Consider the following 20,204-nt stretch of genomic DNA (forward strand, 5'->3'; position numbering starts at 1 on the left):
AGTGATCCTCAAATTAAATAGTCTCTTTTCACAGAAGAATTGGCCTGCAGCCTAGAGTTGCCCGGTAAAATAGATTTGAATTTCAGATAAATGACAAATCATTTTTTTTAGTAGAAATGTGTCCCATGCAATATTGGGGGGCATACATAAGTACTTTGAATTGCTTAATCTGGCAATCCAAGTGGGATCCAGAATCCAGTTGTTTTCTCTGAGCCTGGCTCTCCTGACCTGTGTTTTCTCTGAGCCTGGCTCTCCTGACCTGTGAAATAACGAGTCTCCAGCCGTATCATGAGGTTGCTGTGAGGCTGAAATAGACCTCTGGGCTGTGTAAACAGGTAGATGCTCTAAAATTATAAGGAATAAGCACAGTTGCTCTCTGTGTTCTCGTCCTCAAAACCTTAGCCTCCAGAGCAGACAACTCATCGAAACCTACTGCCTTGTTTTTCTACTATCTTTGCTGTGATTTTTTATATGCCTTGGGCACGTAGTCATACATTTATTTTCATATTTAAGGAGGATTTCTGAGATATGTTAACAGGGACTTCATTGCCAGTGTTTACCGTTATTAGCTTTAAATGTGTTGCCTTTATTTTAAACCGTCTTTACCATAGGTGAATGAATGGCTAGATATCCTGCTTAACTCGTTTAGCCTGTATTTATTGAACATCTAGTATGTGCCAGGCACTGGGGCTAAAGGGGCGAGTAGAATAGACATAGAGTCTCCCATCATTGCGTGCGTGGGCAGACTGAGGTTCAGCAGGGAGAGAACCAAAGGAAAAGAACGAACAGAGAAACAGAGTGCTTCTCAAGCCTGGTTTGATGAGAGGGCCACCTGTGAGGATTCTACAAATTCCGTTTTTAGTGGGATAACTAACCATCCCAGTCTGCCCAGGATGGAGGGGTCTCCAAGGACATGGACTGATGTCTGGGCCTCCCTCGGTGATTCCAAGGTGCCTCCAAGATTGAGAACTGCTGGATTAGAAGGAATGTAGAACTTGTTGGCTCTTAACCTCAGTAAAGACTATCTGGCAAATGAGGCTTTCTCAGCCCATGTGAATGCGGTTACTTACACAGATGGGGAGAGAGGGCATTCATGGACCAGACCAGGCATCCCGCTAACTCAGGAACACAGACTCAGAAGGAGCAGGGGTCTGGCTCAGAGTGGACAGGGAGTGGCTGTGGTACTTAGCATGTCAGAGAGACCCAAGACTGCCCATGTCAGGGATCTCCAAGCCACCCCCAGGTCCACAGAACAAGCCGCAGGGCCCCTGTAAACGAGATTAATTGGGAGGAACTAGACCTCAGAGGCAAAATTGCCCCAGACAGCAAAGGACAGAATAAAACTTTTTAGCCCACGGGGCAACCCTAGCGGCTCTTCTTTGCTCTGTTAATAGATGAAGTTCTGTGTTAATTAAGTTTGAAAAAGAAAAAGTTTTAAAGCCACAAATCTAAAGCAGATGACTCATTTAAAAGATATTCTGGGGGTTACTTTCATTTAAACCCTCCTTCTATTATTATGTTCAACCATTGTTAAGTTATGTCTTCTCCATAATGCAACAACAACAAAATGTGTTCATCTCTATAAATGTATTTTCTTTTTACGTTGAATATTTTGTTCCTACTTGCCTTTATACTTTATAATAGGTATAAAATGTTGAATTTGAAATGAGAAAGTGCAAGTAAAAGTAAATATGTATATCTATTTTTATGTAAACATATATATTTAAAATATACTTAAATTCAGATTTATTTATTTACCTGTACTGTGGTGAAATTTTCATAGGCACTCCTATCTTATTCTGGTTTGAAGTATGCTGAAATGGGAATAACTTCTTTTGTTTGACAAAATGGCCTTGCATAATGCATGAGCAAGAGTACCCAGCTCTGCTCTCAACAGCGTTATTGGCAAAACTGGTAGGTTGGGGGTTAGAGTCTCTTATAAGTCGAAATGAGAAAATTTCCTTGTAAATGAACACATATTCCACGGAAGAAGGATCCTTTTCTCCCTTCCAGGTGCACTCAGGGGACCTGCCAGAGTGCCTTTGGTTACCTGCCGTCCCCTGAGGTCATTACCCTCCGCATTTCCTAAGTTTCTGAGGAATATCTTCGCCTCCTGGCAAGTCATGTGATGGAAAATTGTGTGCTAAGAACTGATTTGTTTGGTAGAACAAACACCATCAGATAATGCAGACTTTTCTTTCCTACTTCTCTGTTTAACATCATATCGAGCAAGGCTCCCCTTCCAAATATCCCATGACCTTTCACTGTGGGTTCATCATTTGGGTTCTGTTGATGGTTGCTAAGGTAAACGTCTCTCCTTGAGCTGCCACGGGCCAGCAGGGTTCAAGTCTGCACCCTTCCCAGACCCTACGAAGGAGGGTGGAACCCACATCTGTGGTAGTGGTTTCGAATGTTGGTAGATTGTTTATACTGGAGATTGCCTGCTGGTGTTTTTACTTTTGCCAGGCTTAATGCTTTGTAATCTTTTAAGACTACTGTTGCAGTGTTAGCCAGGATATGGGAATAATTTCCCCGTTGTCAGGGGGAACGAAAATGGCATTCGAGAAGTCTAAGCAATGCTGACCTCATCACTTCCCGTCGTATCGCTGATCTCTGCACTTTGAAACTCCTCACAATTTGAAGCTGATGAAACTATAGCTCTCTTTAATCTAGAAATGTCACACACTGAAACATTTTCTGAAGGCCTCCCATAAATTCTGCATTCCAGAAAGGCAAAGAATTGTGTATTTTGACAATCCTTTGTGTATCTTGACATAATGAGAATTTGAGTTTCGGGAAGTTAACAGTGGGAGCATACATGAAAATATTAAGTGTAGTGTGGGTTGCCATTGAAAGTACAGCTCATATTAAATGCCACATGTCCTAGGATAACAGTAAATTGAATTGAAGTTCAAACCTAATGAGAAATCTCCATAATAAAAAAGATTTTTAATGTATTCTTTATATGTAAAGATAACAAAAGAAATCTATCATCAGGAAGTTTATTCATTACTTTAAAAATATAGAGAGCACCTACCAGGAGGCAGGAGGATGTGATATGTGCCCTTATATGCTTAAAACCTAGTGAGGAATACAGACAAGTATATTGCCTGGAAAAAGCAGTATCTAAACAGGATCACCATGTACAGTTGTCCCGGTTGTGCAGTGCACAACGGCACATAGTGGCTCTCTTGAGCTAAGACCTGAATGAAGTGTAGGAGTGAGCTAGGAAAGGAGGCAAGAGCTATGAAGGAAGGGAGATGAAAAAGTATCCTAGGTAAAGGAAACACCATGTGAGGAGGCCTGGAAGCAAGAGAGAGTGTGGCACCTTAGCTTAGAGGAACAAAAAAACTCTGTACTGCTGTGTAGACTGTGACGGGGATGTGGTGGTAAGCTATGACAGCCAGAACATCAGGGCCTTATAAATCAAGGACAGTGGCGATTCTCTCAGGTGTTTTAGGCCAGGAAGTGATATAAACACCATGGCTACCATGTAGATCAGATTCGAGTGGGGCAAGGTTCCCTGAAGAAGCGGGGAGGCTACTGCGCTACTCCAGGCAGAAGATGGTGTTCTAAACTAGAGCAAGACAGGGGACCTAGTGGAATGGATGGCTTGGAGAGGAATTTAGGAAGTTAAGCCATCAAGACTGATAGAATTTTGGAGATGGAGGGAGTTAGAGGAATCACTGAGGGTGCTAAGATTTCTTGATTGCTCGCTGGGTAGTCACTGAGATTTGGAGCCCAGAGGAAGAGCAGGATTGGGGTCAAGAGAATGGGTTTGTGTCCAAGTGGAGAGGCCCACCAGGAAATTGGACACATGGGCCTGGAAGGTAATGAGGGATCAGGCTGCCAATACAGATTCGGGAAGTTGGAAATCGGGGTGCGCATCAGATAGGTGTTTGAAAAGTCTGTAGCAGAAACAACTAAATCCCTGGTTTAACTTGCACTTGCTTTTCTCCGTCATGATGAGAAGTCCAGAGGTAAGAAGTGCAGACTGGTTGGAAGACTCCACAATATCGGCAGGAACCCAGCCCCTTCGATGGTTCTGCCAGGCCCCCGGCAATGACTCCCATCCTCAGGTCACCTGCTAGAGGGACCAACTGTGTCAGTTTGCCTGGAACTCAGGGGGTTCCCAGAATATGAGACTTTTTGTTTTCAAGCCAGGAGAATCCCAGGCTAACTAGGATGAGTTGGTCACCCCAGTGACCCCCTGGATTTAACATGGCCACTGCAACTCCAGCCCACTGCGCCCCCATCTCAGACAGAAAGACCAGCCAACTGCCTGAGGCTCGTCTTTAAAGGAGCTTTCCTGGAAACCCCATCCAACAAGGTTCTCTTCCATCTCTGTGTGGAACTTCGTCCCTGGCCACCTCTGCCTGCAGGGATGGCCTGGCAGTCACCGTGGCCTGGCTCAGTATAGTCCCAGCCCTGATCAAGCTGGGCTTCTTCAGAGGAAGCTGGAGAGAATGGAGACTGGGGAGGCAGTTCCTGCCACAGGGAAAAAGACTCATCGGAGTACAGAAACCAGGCCCACATCCACTTAACACAAACACTTAAAGGGACAAACAAAGGCGAGAAGATCCCAAGGAGAAGTCTGAGAAGAGCAGGTGGAAAGTAGGAGCAAAAGTAAGAGAGAGCGTATCAAGGAACCCAGAGGAAGAAAACATTTTGCGACCCAGGGGGTCACAGAGGTTAATTCTGCTCCTGTAGGATTTTATGAACAAAGCCACCTCTGAGGTGAAAAGTGCCACAACATTTCCTGTGGAAATTCCCCTCACTCCCAAAAGGTCCAAACGCCCCAGATATGGGAGAAGTTGCTGAATCAGGGAGAGGAAGAAGTGAGGCCCTACTTGCACCCGTGGCCTTCTCCCAGGACCAGGGAGCTGTTGGCAGCTGCTGGTCATACCCTGGTCAGCAGGTCTGCCCTGGGCCTCCCCATCGTCTTCCATGTTGATGCTGAGTGCAGGGCAGGAGGAAAGCTTCCCGGCACCAGTGCACAGCAAGGTGGCTCCCAGCCCCTTCATACACTCATGCAAAGTTTCTAAAGTTCTGCAGTTCAGGGCACGGCTCTGGCTCCACTGGTGAAATGGATACTGGGAAAGCCGAAAAGCCCATTTCCACAGCAGGCAAAGGGATACCCCTGCCCACAGCCCTGTGCACCGGGATGGCGCTGAAGCCCATACGTGGCAATTTGAGGCTGCTGTTTTAATGCAGGCTTTCCTTTCTCCTAAAGCAAAGCAGTATTTGAAACCTTCCCCGACATGAGAGCCTCTGCTATACCAGAAGTTTCATTCTGGGAGGGGTTTCTTCCCACTCGGGACAAAAATAGGACTGCAAATGCCAGTCACTTCTCAATTATAGATCATTTTATCCATTACATTTCAGAAATGGGTCCTGCCTGTAAAGTCACCCTACAAATCAGCCCTCCTCAGTGCATGGCTTTCTGGCGAGATTTAGATTTAAATGCATACCTTTCAGAGTTTGTTCATCTCTTTATGCGTGAAAGCTAACTAAACGTCAGGGGTTTGGAGAAGTTTTATTGAATGGGAATGAAAAGTTTCTCGAAATTCTGTCATTATTAGGGACCTCATGAGGCAAGGAGAAGGTAGAAGAGAAGCCATTCCCATCAAAAACGTTTACTAAAAAGAGATATGCCTTGCAAAACTCAGTAGAGAGACCCTTTCTAAGGCAGCAGGGAGGTTGGAAGTCTGAAGACTTGCTGATGTTGGATAATACAGAGCACCCTGTTTTCTGACACCAGGGGTCCAGTCCAGCACAGAAATGGATTACCCACAAGGTGTACGAATAGTACCTTCCACTCAATGCAAGTGAGTAAATACTAGGACATTGGGCTGAAACCCTGGGCTGTGCCTTGTACTTGTGAGTCTCTGCCAGTGTCGCCCTCCTGCTGAATGGCTCTTTGTTGCCCCATTCCCCACTACCCAGCAGAATCTACAGGGGATAATGTGCTCTGAGCCCAAGACTGTGGAGTCTCTGTCCACTGTCACTAGTCCAAGTGCAGGTGCAGACGTCTTATTCTGCATGCATTGATTCCAACCTTTGATTTATTACCATCTTTTGTGGGTGGTGGGGAGGTATACTGCTCTAGATCACTTATAAGGCATACCCTAATTTTATAAAACTCTACATGTTTAAAAACCTTTTATATTTGAGGCAATATGATAAAAAGTTAATCTAGTTATCATGTTATCAATATGAAGGGTATGTGTAGAAAAGCCCAAATGGGCTTCCAGGCAGAAACATCGATCCCTCCAGGATTCCACAATAAGGAAAAGGAAGAAAACTTTGCTCTCCTGCTATAAGACGATGAATACAGTGTGAAGAGAGAAATTAATAAAGAAACAGATGAGGAAATATTTGGAGATAGTGTGGAGCAGGGGGGAAAGCAAGGACTTGGAGCCCAACCCTGGTTGACTAACTGTGACCGAGGACTGCTGCATTAACCTTCCTGAATCTCTGTTTCCTCCCTTGTAAAGTGAAAATTCCGCCTGATGGGATCATCCGTCAGGATGGAGAGGGAAGAACACAGGTCAAGAATCCCGTGCCTGCAGCACAACAAATGTCAGTTCCCTTTGAATCTTTGTTTCTTATCCATACATATTCATAAATTGATTTAGTAAACCACAGAGGTTACTGGTAAATCTAGAAAGAGAAGGTGAGAACACTATATGCAAACCATAGAAACGTGTGATTTTTCTTAGATATTTTCAGAACAGAATATTCTTTTGCCAGAGGTAATCAGTAGATTTATTAATAATTGTGAGTGTGATTGAGGAACAAAGAAGATATTCACAATCCCAAATATTTAATACAGTGTTTTTACATTTGAGAAACGCTACACTATTTATTTTCCCGCAACATAGTTGACAGTTTTTGAGAACCCCTATGCCCACTGCATTTTGTATACATTTGACTTTTTAATTTTTTGAAAGTCTTTGATGTGCAAAGAAAGCAAGACTCCTTCCAAATGTAAGCTGATGGCTTATACATAATTGAAGATGCAGTTCCATGGAGGCATCCTCTCCCCACGATGGGCAAAAACCCTTATGAACGTCGGCTAGGTGCTTTGCATGCATTACTGTCCAGGCTGCTTTGATCAGCTGGTGGATCCCAGAGGTGATTGTCATAGCAGAGAACGCAGCCGGGCCATGGCATGGGACAGACTGGGAGGGGCTGAGGTGTGCCCACAGCTGTGGAGCAGGCACGAGAGAGAATGGATACAGCTGCAGACGGAGCTCCCGTGCAGCGGGCAGGAGTTGGTGTTGGAAGGGCGGGATGGTGGCAGCAGGTAGAACCAGTGGCAGTTAGTATCAGTGAGGTCCACCACGAGATGATGACATGGGTTCGCCATTAGGAAGAGTACTCTGATCAGATATCAGGAAAAATAAGAACTGACATTTATTAAGAGTTGACCACAAGCCCTTGGGCACGGTGCTGAGCTTTACTCATGTTACCTTATTTAATCTTCTTTGAAACTCTGCAAAATCAGTATTTTAGCATCCTCATTTCACCAATGAAGGAAGCAAGTGTCAGATAGTATAAGTAACTGGCTCAGAGTGCCAGGATTTGTAAGTGGTGTGATTGGGATTTGAACCAATGTTGGACTGGAGCAATAACGGCTTACCCACTCCACCATGTGCTTCTACAGGTGGGACCGCATCCAGGGAGGCAGGCGGTAAGGCATTTGGGACATCTGGTGAGAAGGTCATCGCTTGAGTTCAGGGGCTGGACTTCAGCCCCAGGAAGGAAGCTGCCAAAAAGAAGGCCGTGTCCTTGTGTTAGACATGCATGGTCCTAAGAGCTAACAAAATAGAGACGTAGGCATCATTATCAGACCTGGGTTACGAGGTTTCACCCAGGATCATACCAGGAGTAAATGTGCTGAACTCCACTTTGGATGGTGAGTAATCCTGGGTGAGAGCCCGGGGGGCTTAGCTGTGAGGACAGGCACTGCTGAGGACAGGCAGCCAGGAGGGGCCCAGCACTGAAGAGCACAGAGGTGTAGACGTCAACATGGAAGGGTCAAGTAAGGTGACAGGAGGGAAGACTGTTGTCTCTGCCAGCATTGAAAAGGTGCTGCTGGTCTGCTCCCTGAACAAATATTGGCTCTGAACCATACTGGACAAAAAGGAGGCAATATAAATTTCTCACTATCTCTGGAACAGCTAAAGGACCCTCCCCCACCCCGAAGATAAGAGAAATAGCTAACAATTAGCATTACAGTGTACAAAGAATGTTTATATATATCATTTTCATCAGGTTCTTATACTGACTGTAGATGGGAAGTCATATCTCACTGGAGCTTAAATTTATGTTCTTAAGTCAGCACAAAAGGTGAACATTAGATACCATCAAAATTGGCCTTGAAACTTCCTTAAATTCTAGAGTACAGTGTGTGTGGTTTTCTGTATATTATACTATTTCTGTGTACAACACAGCCCATTTTCCTTTTAGTGTTGAAATATATAAAGAGATTTTAGTTAGTGGCTATTTGTATGAAATCATTTCATGCATGTACGTATATATTACAGTGGTTGGGTCATTTTCAGTTGGTTTTGTTTTGTTTTGTTTTTTCTGAGTAGGTTGAGTAGTTTCCCAAATATTGAATGTATACGTTATAGGAACTCCACTGTTTTATTATTCCCATTTTGCAGATAAAGAAACTGATGACACAGTAAGCCTATGCGTGATAAAGCTTTAAACAAAGGTTATGCTTTACAAATCCCGGGTGGGGTCCACTGCACCACATGGTCACCCTGGCATGACCTTCACACCTGAAGGACAATACATTCATCAGCAAACAGAATTACAGGGATACCAAGAAGCCCCCCATGATTTCATGTCCTGGACGTACTGCCACAGTGATGGCCTGGGATTTAAGTCCCAGCACAGTGTTCACCGGCTGTTAGAAGTCATTAATACATTGAGGTCTAGCTGTACAAATGTGTTTAGCAATTGAATGTGACCTCAAACTCCATTCTTGATGTCTGCCTTCACTGAAACAGAACAGATTTTTCTTGTTGTTTTCTGATGTGTGAGTGTGACTAGAAGACATTCAGACCCTGAGATTCATGGAACTCAACATTTTTGGCAGGGTGGTTTAATTATTGGTTTTGATTGTTGACTTACTTTTTTAAAAAATCTATTTGGAAGTTTATGGCCCTTTTCTGACCCATCATAAAGATTTTATCATTTCTAATAAATGTCTTATAAATCAGTTCAAGTTGCCTAAGCAGCAGTATTTGGAGAGTATCCTTCACTCCCCTTCTGTCATCCTGACTCCAACACTATGGCCAGTAAATCTCTCCCCAGACCCTTGGCCTAATGCATCAGTCAACATCCCAATCTGCATGTGATCTCTGCCATTCTTTGCCTTTTTCTGATTTGTGTTACTTTAACATCTCCAGAACATTGTTTTCTTTTCTTATTGGTTAAAAAACGATGAAGAAAGGGAATGATGTTAGCAATAATGGTGCAATGAGGACTTCAGAAAATCCTGTCCCCATAAAAGCCATGAAAACAGTCAACAATTGTGAAAATCAACTTTTTGAGAACTTGAAATTACTCAAAGACTTGCAACATTGGGAGTGTTTATTTATTACATAAATCAATGGAATAGAATTGAGAGTTCAGAAATAAATCCTTATATCTATGCTCAATTGATTTTCAACAAAGATGCCAGAACAATTTAATGGGCAAACATGAACTCAAAATAGATCAAAGTCTAAATGTAATAGCTAAAACTATAAAACTCTTAGAAGAAAACATAGCTGTAAACCTTTATGACCTTAAATTAGACAATGGTTTCTTAGCTATGACATCAAAGTACACACAACCAAAGCAAAAATAGGAAATTGGATTTTATCGAATTTAAAACTTTTGTTCTTCAAAAGATACCATCAAGAAAGTGAAAAGACAACCCACAGAATGGGGAAAAAATATTTGCAAATCATGTATCTGATAAGATCTAGAAAATATAATCTCTTATAATTCAACAATAGAAAAAGAAGTAAGCCATTTTTTTAAATGAGCAAAAGATTTGAATAGCCATTTCTCCAAAGATGATATGCTGGGGTGTCTGTGTGCTTCAGTCAGTTAAGCATCCGACTCTTGATTTCAGCTCAGGTCATGATCTCAGGGTTATAAGACTGAGCCCTGTATTGGGCTCCATGCTGGGCATGCAACTTGCTTAAGAGTCTCTCTCTCCCTCCACCTGCCCGCCCTCCGCTCTAAAAAAAAAACCCCAAACAACCAAACAAACACAAAACAGATAATGTGCAAATGGCCAGTAAGCACAAGAAAGAATGCACTACGTCATTCATCATTAAAGAAATGCAAATCAAAAGCACAATTAGATAGCACTTCACATCTACTAGGATGGCTATAGTAACAAAAGACAGATAGTGACAAGTGTTGGTGAACATGTGGAGAAACTGGAACTCTCATACATCCCTAGTGGACATGTAAGTGGTGTTGCCATTTTAGAAAACAGCTTGGCAGTTCCTCACAAAATTAAACATAGAATTATCATTGACCTAATAGTTCCACGCCTCGATGTATACCTAGGAGAACTGAAACTTATGTTACGTAAAAACTTGTACACAAATGTTCATAGTAACATTATTCATAATAGCCAACAAGTGGAAAAAACCCACATGTCCATCAACTGATGAATGGATAAGTAACAATATATCCATAAAATGGAATATTATTCAGCCTCAAAAAAGAACAAAATTTTAATACATGCTACAATGTGGTGAACTTTGAAAACGTGATGCTAAGTGAAAGAAGCCAGTCACAAAAGGCCAAATGTTACATGATCCCGTTCATTTGAAATTTCCAGAAAAGACAAATAGACAGAAAATAGATCTGTGGGTAGCAGACTGCTCTGGCTGAGAGTGTCTGAGAATCCAACACCGGATCCACCGACAGTTTACTGAGCCCGTTAGTGCCAAGACTCACGTCACTGTCATGTCCCTCTACCTGCGCCCCCCCCCCAACACGTCTCTCTTCGTAAGGAATGTGGGCTATGACACCAGGTCTGAAGATTTACGACGAGAATTTGGTCGTTATGGTCCTATAGTTGATGTGTATGTTCCACTTGATTTCTACACGCGCCGTCCAAGAGGATTTGCTTATGATCAATTTGAGGATGTCCGTGATGCCGAAGACGCTTTACATAATTTGGACAGAAGATGCATTTGTGGACGCCAAATTGAAATACAGTTTGCACAGGGGGATCGGAAAACTCCAGATCAGATGAAAGCCAAGGAAGGGAGGAATGTGTACAGTTCTTCACACTATGATGATTATGACAGATATAGACGTTCTAGAAGCCGGAGTTATGGAAGAGGAAGATCAAGAAGCCGGTCCTTTGATTACAACTATAGGAGACCTTCTAGTCCTAGAAGCAGTAGACCGGTTGGAAGACCACGGCATAGCAGAAGCCATTCCGACAATGATAGATTCAAACACCAAAATCGATCTTTTTCAAGATCTAAATGCAATTCAAGATCACGGTCCAAGTCCCAGCCCAAGAAAGAAATGAAGGCTAAATCACGTTCTAGGTCTGCATCTCACACCAAAACTAGAGGCACCTCTAAAACAGATTCCAAAACACATTGTAAGTCTGGCTCAAGATATGAAGGGGAATCAAGGAAAAAAGAACCACCTAGATCCAAATCTCAGTCAAGATCACAATCTAGGTCTAGGTCAAAATCTAGATCAAGGTCTTGGACTAGTCCTAAGTCCAGTAGCCACCGATAGTATAAACCTTGATATTTTCAGGCATGTATCATTCATGTACTCATAGTTTGGTTTACTTAAATTATCGGGAATACAATGTTGCAATGATGCTTAAAAAACACTTGTCAGTTTTCCCTGTACCAGGCAAATGGTTATAATTAAAATGATATGCTGTTGAGAAGCCACTCTTAAGAGTCCGGTTTGTTTAATGTTATAGGCAGCTACCAATTTGTGGTGTCTCTGTATATTTTTTGTAAAGATTCTCATTTTTTATGCTTGAAGTATTGGTGAAAAGATGTTGGATGACCATAATTTGCAACATTGTCTTATTAAAAATAAACTTTCATATCCATATTCGGTAGAACTGTTAACCTAGAAATGTAGCTTGCTAATAAGATAGAATGATACAAAAGCGAAGTTGTAGCCACAGTACAACACTGACTGATCAGACACATGGAGGTTCAGGGTGGACCTTTTTGTCTTGTTAAGATGTCTAAGCCCGTGATAATAGTTAATTTATGACAGAGCGTGGAATAGCTCTTTTGCTAACCCCACTGTCTTGGGGAATGATGCCAACTGGGTTAAGTAGGATCTGGGGGAAGATTGAGTTTTTGACTGAAACATGGAGCCTTCACTGTTTCATTTTGTTTGTTTGTTTCTGGTTTCTGTAAAGATTTGGAACATATAAACATCAGAAGAACTCACCTTAAAATTTGAGCAGGTCAATGATGGCAGAAATAATTTGGAGGGAAAAAAATGCTCTCGTGTAGTTACTTTAGACTTTAAGGAGTATCGGTGGTCATGTTGCTTAGTTTTCTTACTGCTGTTAAAAAGCAGCAAGTAGGGGCGCCTCGGTGGCGCAGTCGTTAAGTGTCTGCCTTCGGCTCAGGGCGTGATCCCGGCGTTATGGGATCGAGCCCCACATCGGGCTCCTCCGCTAGGAGCCTGCTTCTTCCTCTCCCACTCCCCCTGCTTGTGTTCCCTCTCTCGCTGGCTGTCTCTCTCTGTCAAATAAATAAATAAAATCTTAAAAAAAAAAAAAAAGCAGCAAGTAAATTGTTTCCAAGTAGATTTTGTTTATGCATATGCATAGTGTAAAAGAACTGAGTTTTGGTGCTTATAGCACTCAGTTTGTGCATTTGTATCAAAATTTGCCTACTGCTTTATGAAGCAGGTTTGTTCTTCACACCTCAGCTTATTTCATGTGAGGCAAGTTGAGAGAGAACACTCCCATTCTAGGTGATTCTATGGTGCCATGAAATGTAAAATATTTTGGAAAGAATTAAGAGTCACAGCTCTGAGTTTGATAGATTATCAATGTAGTACCTGGCAGTACCTAACTAAAAAAGAAAAGACCCTAACCATTTATAACATCTAGCATTTCTCTGAGAGATCGTTTAGGGGGCAATAAAAGGGACATGTCCTATCTCATTTCAGAATAAAAGCTAGCATCTTTAAAATTTTTTAGATTGCTTGCTTACAGGTATAAGAAAGAAATATTGTGGGGAAACGATTCCTTTTAGAGGATTACTTTTTTTCAATTTTGGTTTTAGTAATATAGGCCTTGCCTATAAAGAACAAAAGATGGTTTTTAAATACTGTTTGTGGAATGTGTTTAAAGGATTGATTCTAGAACCTTTGTATATTTGATAGTATTTCTAACTTTCATTTATTTACTGTTTGCAGTTAATGTTCATGTTCTGCTATGCAATCATTTATATGCACATTTCTTTAATTTTTTAGATTTTCCTGGATGTATAGTTTAAATAACAAAAAGTCTATTTAAAACTGTAGCAGTAGTTTGCAGTTCTAGCAAAGAGGAAAGTTGTGGGGTTAAACTTTGTATTTTCTTTCTTGTAGAAGCATCTAAAAAGGTATTTTTATATGTTCTTTTTAACAAATATTGTGTACAACCTTTAAGACATCAATGTTTGGATCAAAACAAGACCCAGCTTATTTTCTGCTCTCTGTAAATTAAGCAAACATGCTATAATAACAAAACAAAACGAAGGGGAAAAAGAATAGATCTGTGATTCCCAGAGGCTAGTGGGAGGAAAAAATGGGTATGGGATTTCTTTTTTGGGTGACGAAAAGATTCTGGAAGTAGATAGTGGTGATGGTTGCAGAACTTTGTGAGTATACTAAAAATGACTGAATGGTATTAAAAGGGTGAATTTTATTGTGTGTGAATTATGTTCAAGATTAACTTCCAGATTCAGCTTCATTCAGAAAGAATAAATGAAATATATTGCTTCTCAGCCCTTTGGCTAAGATCAAGTGTAGAATAAATGAAATATTTCCCACACAAAGAAGACCTCATTAACTCAGTAGTAAAATGATTCTTTTTAAAAATTTTTATTTATTTGACACACAGAGAGAGAGCGAGCATGTGCACACACAAGCATGGGGAACTGCAGACAGAGGGAGAAGCAGGCTCCCCACTGAGCAAGGAGCCCATGCAGGACTTGATCCCAGGACCCTGGGATCATGACCTGAGCCGAAGGCAGATGCTTAACCGACTGAGCCACCCAGGCATCCCGTAAAATGATTCTTTTTAATAAAGTAAGAAAAAACAACTCACCAAAACCATTATCAATTTGTTCTAGAATAGCGATTTTATTAGTGAGAGTCCAGGGAAGGGCACCATCCCTGCTATCAGTATCTTCCTCATTCTTTCTTCATTTTCTAAAACTTATTCAAAATTTACCACATTCCTTCTAGTTCAATTTAACTCTAACATGACCACAACTAGTTCCATTTATGACACTGAAGCCACAAACAAGGATAAAGCAAATAATTTCAACTCAAGTATTAACTCAAATTGATTGGTAAGTGGCTACATGGAACACTGTTTAGAAGGATTCTGAGGCTGTACCCAGGCAAGGAAAAAAAAAAAAGTAGTAATTAATTAAGAAAACCTGTCTTGAGCTTGGCATTGTTGGTGGAGGTGGGCAGCACTTGAGCTCGTTCTCTGATCTGGGAAAATGCATTATTCTGCTGTGGATGCAAAATCAGTTAGGTAGATAAATCTGGATGGGTTGTAATGCAGCTAATAGGCACACTCACACAGCATGACCTGAAAAGAAATTCGAGGTCTGTAGTTTGCATGCAAAAATCCCAATATTTTGAAAGAGCCAACACTGATGACTGAGATACCGAGATCTCTCAATAAATAGCACCAACTTTCATACTGTAGACTATCGAGATATTTTTAAATAATACAGTTTATAGTACATGCTCTCAAAGTTTCTTTTTTAAAAAAAGATTTTATTTGTTTATTTGACACAGAGAGAGACAGCCAGCAAGAGAGGGAACACAAGCAGGGGGAGTGGGAGAGGAAGAAGCAGGCTCCTAGCAGAGAAGCCTGATGTGGGGCTCGATCCCAGAATGCTGGGATCATGCCCTGAGCCGAAGGCAGATGCTTAATGACTGTGCCACTCAGGCGCCCCTCAAAGTTTCTTAATATGAGAGCATTAGTGTGTGCTTATAATAAAATCTGATATAGTGAGAGATTATGTCAGGAGAGATTTTTTTTAAGTTTTTATTTAAATTCCAGTTAGTTAACCTAGTGTAATTTTAATTTCAGGTGTACAGTATAGTGATTCAGTACTTCTGTACATCTCTTGGTCCTCATTACAGCAAGTGTCCTCCTTAATCCCCATCACCTAGTTCTCCCATCCCCCCAGCCACCTCTCCTCTGCTAACCCTCAGTTTGTTCTTTATAGTTAAGAGTCTCTTCCTTGGTTTGCCTCTCTTTTTTTTTTGTCCCCTTTGCTCATTTGTTTTGTTTCTTAAATTCCACAAATGAATGCAATCGTATGTGTTTGTCTTTCAGTTACTGGCTTATTTCACTTAGCGTAATACTCTCTAGCTCCAAGAGGGGTTTTGTTATGGCAGTCACTGAAAAATCAAGATAATCACCAGTAGATGGACTCGCCAAGCCTGCTGCAGCACACATTGACCTAACTTTGAGTTTTACCTCCAGACAGAGCTCTCTCCTCCCTCCTCTACATGCTACAGTAGCCAGCTCTTTCAGTCAGTTAAGCATCCAGTTCTTGATTTCAGCTCAGGTCATGATCTCAGGGTCCTGGAATCAAGCCTTGAGTTGGGCTCCACGCTCAGTGTGGAGTCTGCTTGAGATTCTCTCTCTCCCTCTTCCTCTGCCCCTCCCCCCTCTCTAAAATCAATCAACCAATCTTTTTTTTTAAAAAGTGTCTGAATGGTGAGTCCTGTTTCTCTAGCAGATATTGTAAATCTTTGCTTCTCGAGTGTGGCCCCCAGACCAGCAGCATCAGCACCCCTGGAACTTCCCAGAAATGCAGTCTGCTAGACTTGCAGCATAACCCCAGACCTACATGATGGCAACTCAAGGGTGGGCCCAGAAATCGGATGAACAGGCCCCCCAGGTGACTCTCGGCTCAAGTTTGAGAGCCATTTTTGTGAGTTGTTTCTTTCCAGAACTGGGAAAGGCAGTAGGGAGTGGGAGAATTGAGACTATAGGGCAGCGAGATTGGCACAGGATGTGAAACTCCCGCGGACACAGCGAGGAGTTTGTTTCTTTCCTCTGCTTACCCATGTGCCAGCTCTCTAATTCCTCAGATAAGGTTTGAAGTGCTCTCGGGAGTTCCCCTAGTCCCCATGCCCACCCCATTACCAGCCTGCTGAGAGTCCCTTCTCTGGGAACAGTAGCGGAGAGCGAAAAATGAGGATGGCACGTATATGGACCCTCAAATCACAGAGAAGCTGCCATTTCTGTTTAAAAAAGAGTTGCCCTCAAGAGCCCCAGCCTAGTATTTCCAAACCCAGCAGTCCCCACAGCTAGCAAGTGCATGTAAAGCATGTGAAGCACTTAGAACAGCACCTGGTTCATAGTGAGAGTTCACTCTGTGCAGGGAGTGATGGTGTTGGTGGTGATGACAGCAAGGGCCAGATTTCCTCACAGGGGTGCCTGCATTGGCATCTAGAAGCAGTTGCTATTTGTACTGGGGGGGTGGCTGCTATGGTGAAAGACTGCCCACTGGAGACAGATGTTGATCTCGAAATGCTTCACAGGCCAGTGAGGCTCCATGAAGACAGCACCCTAACTGCAAGGCTGTCCATCAGCTGAGCCTCTGCTGGCCTGTCAGTACTCACCACAAAGCCCAGGGCCCTGGCTGGAGTTGGCATTTGGGGCAATGAACATGGGAGGAGGGGCTGAAGAAGATCATGCAAAGCAAGGAGGAATTTCACAGCCTTTCTAGTAAGAGTTCGGTGTTGAGGAGCCTAAAATGCAAGGGGTGGGGAGGTGGATCCAGGATGGAAGGCAGCAGGTGAGGTGCTGGCCAGGAATGTGGGAACCTCTGAGCATATGTGAGAGTGCAGGTCCCACAGGCAGCGGGTCCCCAAGATGCGCAGGCAGATCAGGTCACTGCTATGGGAAGCCACTGACCAGAGTCAGATTCTGAAGGCTCAGGTTATAGTCCCTGCTTCTAATCCATTTTGTTCTGTTCTTCATAGCAATTTTGTTTTATATCCTCATGTAACCAGCAGAGAACCACATATCAGCATCAGGAAGATGCGGGAAGGGGGGCAGGAGGAAGGGAGAGAAGCAAAGAGGGCAAGCAAAGGAGGAGGGGGTGGAGGAGAAGGCAGTGGTGAATGCCCTGTCCCCCAAATTTTGCATATGCTTTTCCATTTTGTTATCAGAACTATGAGGTTTTGTTGTGGAAGAGTCTAGAGGAGGAGAGTCTTATTCCCAATTTTAAAAATCAGCTGACAGTGAACTTTGCCTAGCCCCCAAGATTTGAGGCAACCAAATAAATTCAGTCTCCTATAATGATGCAAATTAGATGCAGATCAAATCATTGGGTATGAGGGGAGCTGTGGAAGGAGAAGGTTGAGTCCGCCAAGGTATTCTGGCTCCAGCAGAGGCATGCTGCTCCTCTGGGTTCTGAAGTTCTCAAACTCTCATGCATATGGGGACCAGGAAAATGAATGGAGTGTAATAAATGGGCCTGGTATGAGACGATAATAGGCAACAGACACTTGTCTTCAATGTCGGGGGGTAATAGGGAGCAGTGGGGATTATGGCAACATGTAGCGCCCATGCCACCCTCTCAAGGGGCGGCACTCCGTAGCTCCAGCCCATTGGCATGTGTCCTGTGACCATGGTCTCATGTTGTGGGACCTTCTAATTTTTCATAAGAAGGCAGAGATCCCGTGTTCAGGCAACATTCAGTAGGCCATTGAAATGCATTCACAGGCTGTATCTGCCCTTAGCTTCCTGCCCTGGGCCACGGTTGTCTATTTCCCTGAGTTGCGAATAGTGGATCGATCCTTTCCCTGTGCTTTTTTCTCTTTCCAGGTCACTACATTTACGTGGACACCTCCTTTGCCAAGCAGGGGGAAAAAGCTGTGCTGCTAAGTTCCGATCTACAGGCTGAGGAATGGAGCTGCCTCCGACTGGTCTACCAGATAACCGCGTCTTCAGGGTCTCCATCAGACACCAGCCGGCTGAACCTGTATGTGAGATTTGAAGATGAAAGCTTTGACCGCTTGCTGTGGTCAGCGAAGGAGCCTTCAGACAGCTGGCTCATAGCCAGCTTGGATTTACAAAACAGTTCCAAGAAATTCAGGGTACGTAGAATGTAGGCGCCTGGTTTATCACGTCGCATTTTGCTACTCTGAAATTGTGTGAAAATTTCTGCCACTGAAGTTAGCTATCTCTTATGTTAGGATGTGCTGCTTTTTTAAGAGATGTGTCCCAGAAGACTATTAGTAATTAATAATTAGTAAGTTAATATTGTGTTTATTCTTTAGAAGAGCTTCTTCCCAGATTTCTTTCTCATCTGTTTAAATGGGACTTCTGTAAGGATCTAAACGAACCTCTTCAATGGAAATTTATTTTCTAATGGGCTTTAGGGAGCATTCTCATTTCTAATCATTTTGTTTCATCTTTCTCCATTGTGCGTGGTATCTTCCTAATGGTCTGTTTGCTACAAATTTTGAACAAAACATTCACTATGGTTAAAGGAAAAGTGGAGCTACTTTGAAGAGGGAAAGATACATAAAGGATACATTCTGATTCCTTTTCAAAGCTGGAGGTTGTTCCGTAGGCAGTGTTGGAAGAGGAAAGTAGACAATGTAACATAAAGCTGGATGATGTGTGGAGCAGGGAAAGAGGATGAGATCTGGACTCACTTGGCCAGATGCTGAGTGTGACGTGTAGTGAGACTGTGTCATGGAGGAAAGAATAAGGCCCTCATGAACACTTTCTCCTTTCCTAATTCCCCTTTCAATTCCCTATCCCATCTCTCTCCCTCAAAAAGTGTTGAAATGCTGTCTTCTCCTCTCCCCCTCCCATCAGGCAGGAGGGAGGATGCAGGGAAGGAGCATTGAGGTCCGAGCTCTCTAGTTCACACTGCCCAGCAATAGGCCACATCCTAAATCTACCAGCATAGTTGCCAAAGACCAGGCTGAAGTCACATAAAGAAGAGCCAGTACTTTCAGAAACAGGATCAAAGATGAACCACAGCAGTGCTTGAAATCAGCCGTGTAAATTGTCATGCTCCCCTCTGTTCTTTATGTAAAAGTTTCAAATTTTTTCAGTAATATGGAAACTGCAAGTTGATTTATGAGCCTCTTCCATCTCAAGTGGAGTCTCCCACCGCTAGTCAGGTTGTGCTTCCTACCTCCTCCTCCAAGGGTTTTCCCCGCTGCAGCCTCTGCCCTGAGTCCCTGACCATTCTCAGAATGGATTTCCCCAAGGACATCAGCCCTCCTCTCCATCTCTGGCCAACCAGTGCCGCCACTGGCGGTAGAGAAGGGGGTGATTGGGAAAGCACTTGAAGACAGTTGGCTCCAAGCTTTTACTGGACACCTTGCTCACCTTGTACACACACACACACACACACACACACACACACACACACACACACACACTCTTTTAGAACCCGCATGAGATTGGTATCCAGTAGCAATTAGCTGAGACAAGCCATCTCGCCTTGCCTTGAATTGCTGAACAGCTCCCGACGAGTCTCTGAAACACTGAGCCAAGGAAACACGGTGTCGGAAGCTAACTCCCTTCTCCCTCCTGTGTCATGCAGCTGTTAGTGGAAGGTGTGCTCGGACAGGGAAGCACAGCCAGCATCGCACTCTTTGAAATCAAGATGACAACCGGCTACTGTATTGGTAAGTGGGTTTTGTTCTCACTGCCTCAGAATGTGAATTGTGACTCTTCTTCCAAAATCTGTTGCCAGAGGGAACTGAATCGACCCTAAAGGCAAGGTATTTTATGGAAGTAGGTGCATAATGCACCATAGCTTAGATGCTTCTCGAGGTTCCCTGGAATGATGTGTGTTGCTCCTGTCTGTAGCGGAGGAAGGCTCATCGGAGTCGGCCTGGACTGGCTGGATTAACGAAGGGAGAGTAGAAGCCGCACCTATAACCCCAGCTGCTGC

At 43.1% G+C, this 20,204-nt stretch overlaps 1 protein-coding gene and 1 pseudogene across 5 annotated transcripts in view; both read left to right on the top strand.

Annotated features, from left to right (window-relative positions):
* Positions 1-20,204, top strand: part of MAMDC2 (MAM domain containing 2) — a 222,308-nt gene that overhangs the window by 125,119 nt on the left and 76,985 nt on the right. For all 5 annotated transcript variants that reach the window (XM_087858752.1, XM_045772467.2, XM_045772465.2 and 2 more), the window contains 2 exons: positions 18,110-18,381; positions 19,851-19,935. In XM_087858752.1, the coding sequence (XP_087714878.1) occupies positions 18,110-18,381; positions 19,851-19,935 (357 nt within the window). The remainder of the gene's footprint in view (positions 1-18,109; positions 18,382-19,850; positions 19,936-20,204) is intronic.
* On the top strand, positions 1,711-18,103 carry LOC123776421 (serine/arginine-rich splicing factor 10 pseudogene; annotated as a pseudogene).

This window comes from Ursus americanus, chromosome 34, assembly GCF_024610735.1.
Source record: "Ursus americanus isolate L20-20 chromosome 34, mUrsAme1.1.p, whole genome shotgun sequence".
NCBI classification, from domain to species: domain Eukaryota; kingdom Metazoa; phylum Chordata; class Mammalia; order Carnivora; family Ursidae; genus Ursus; species Ursus americanus.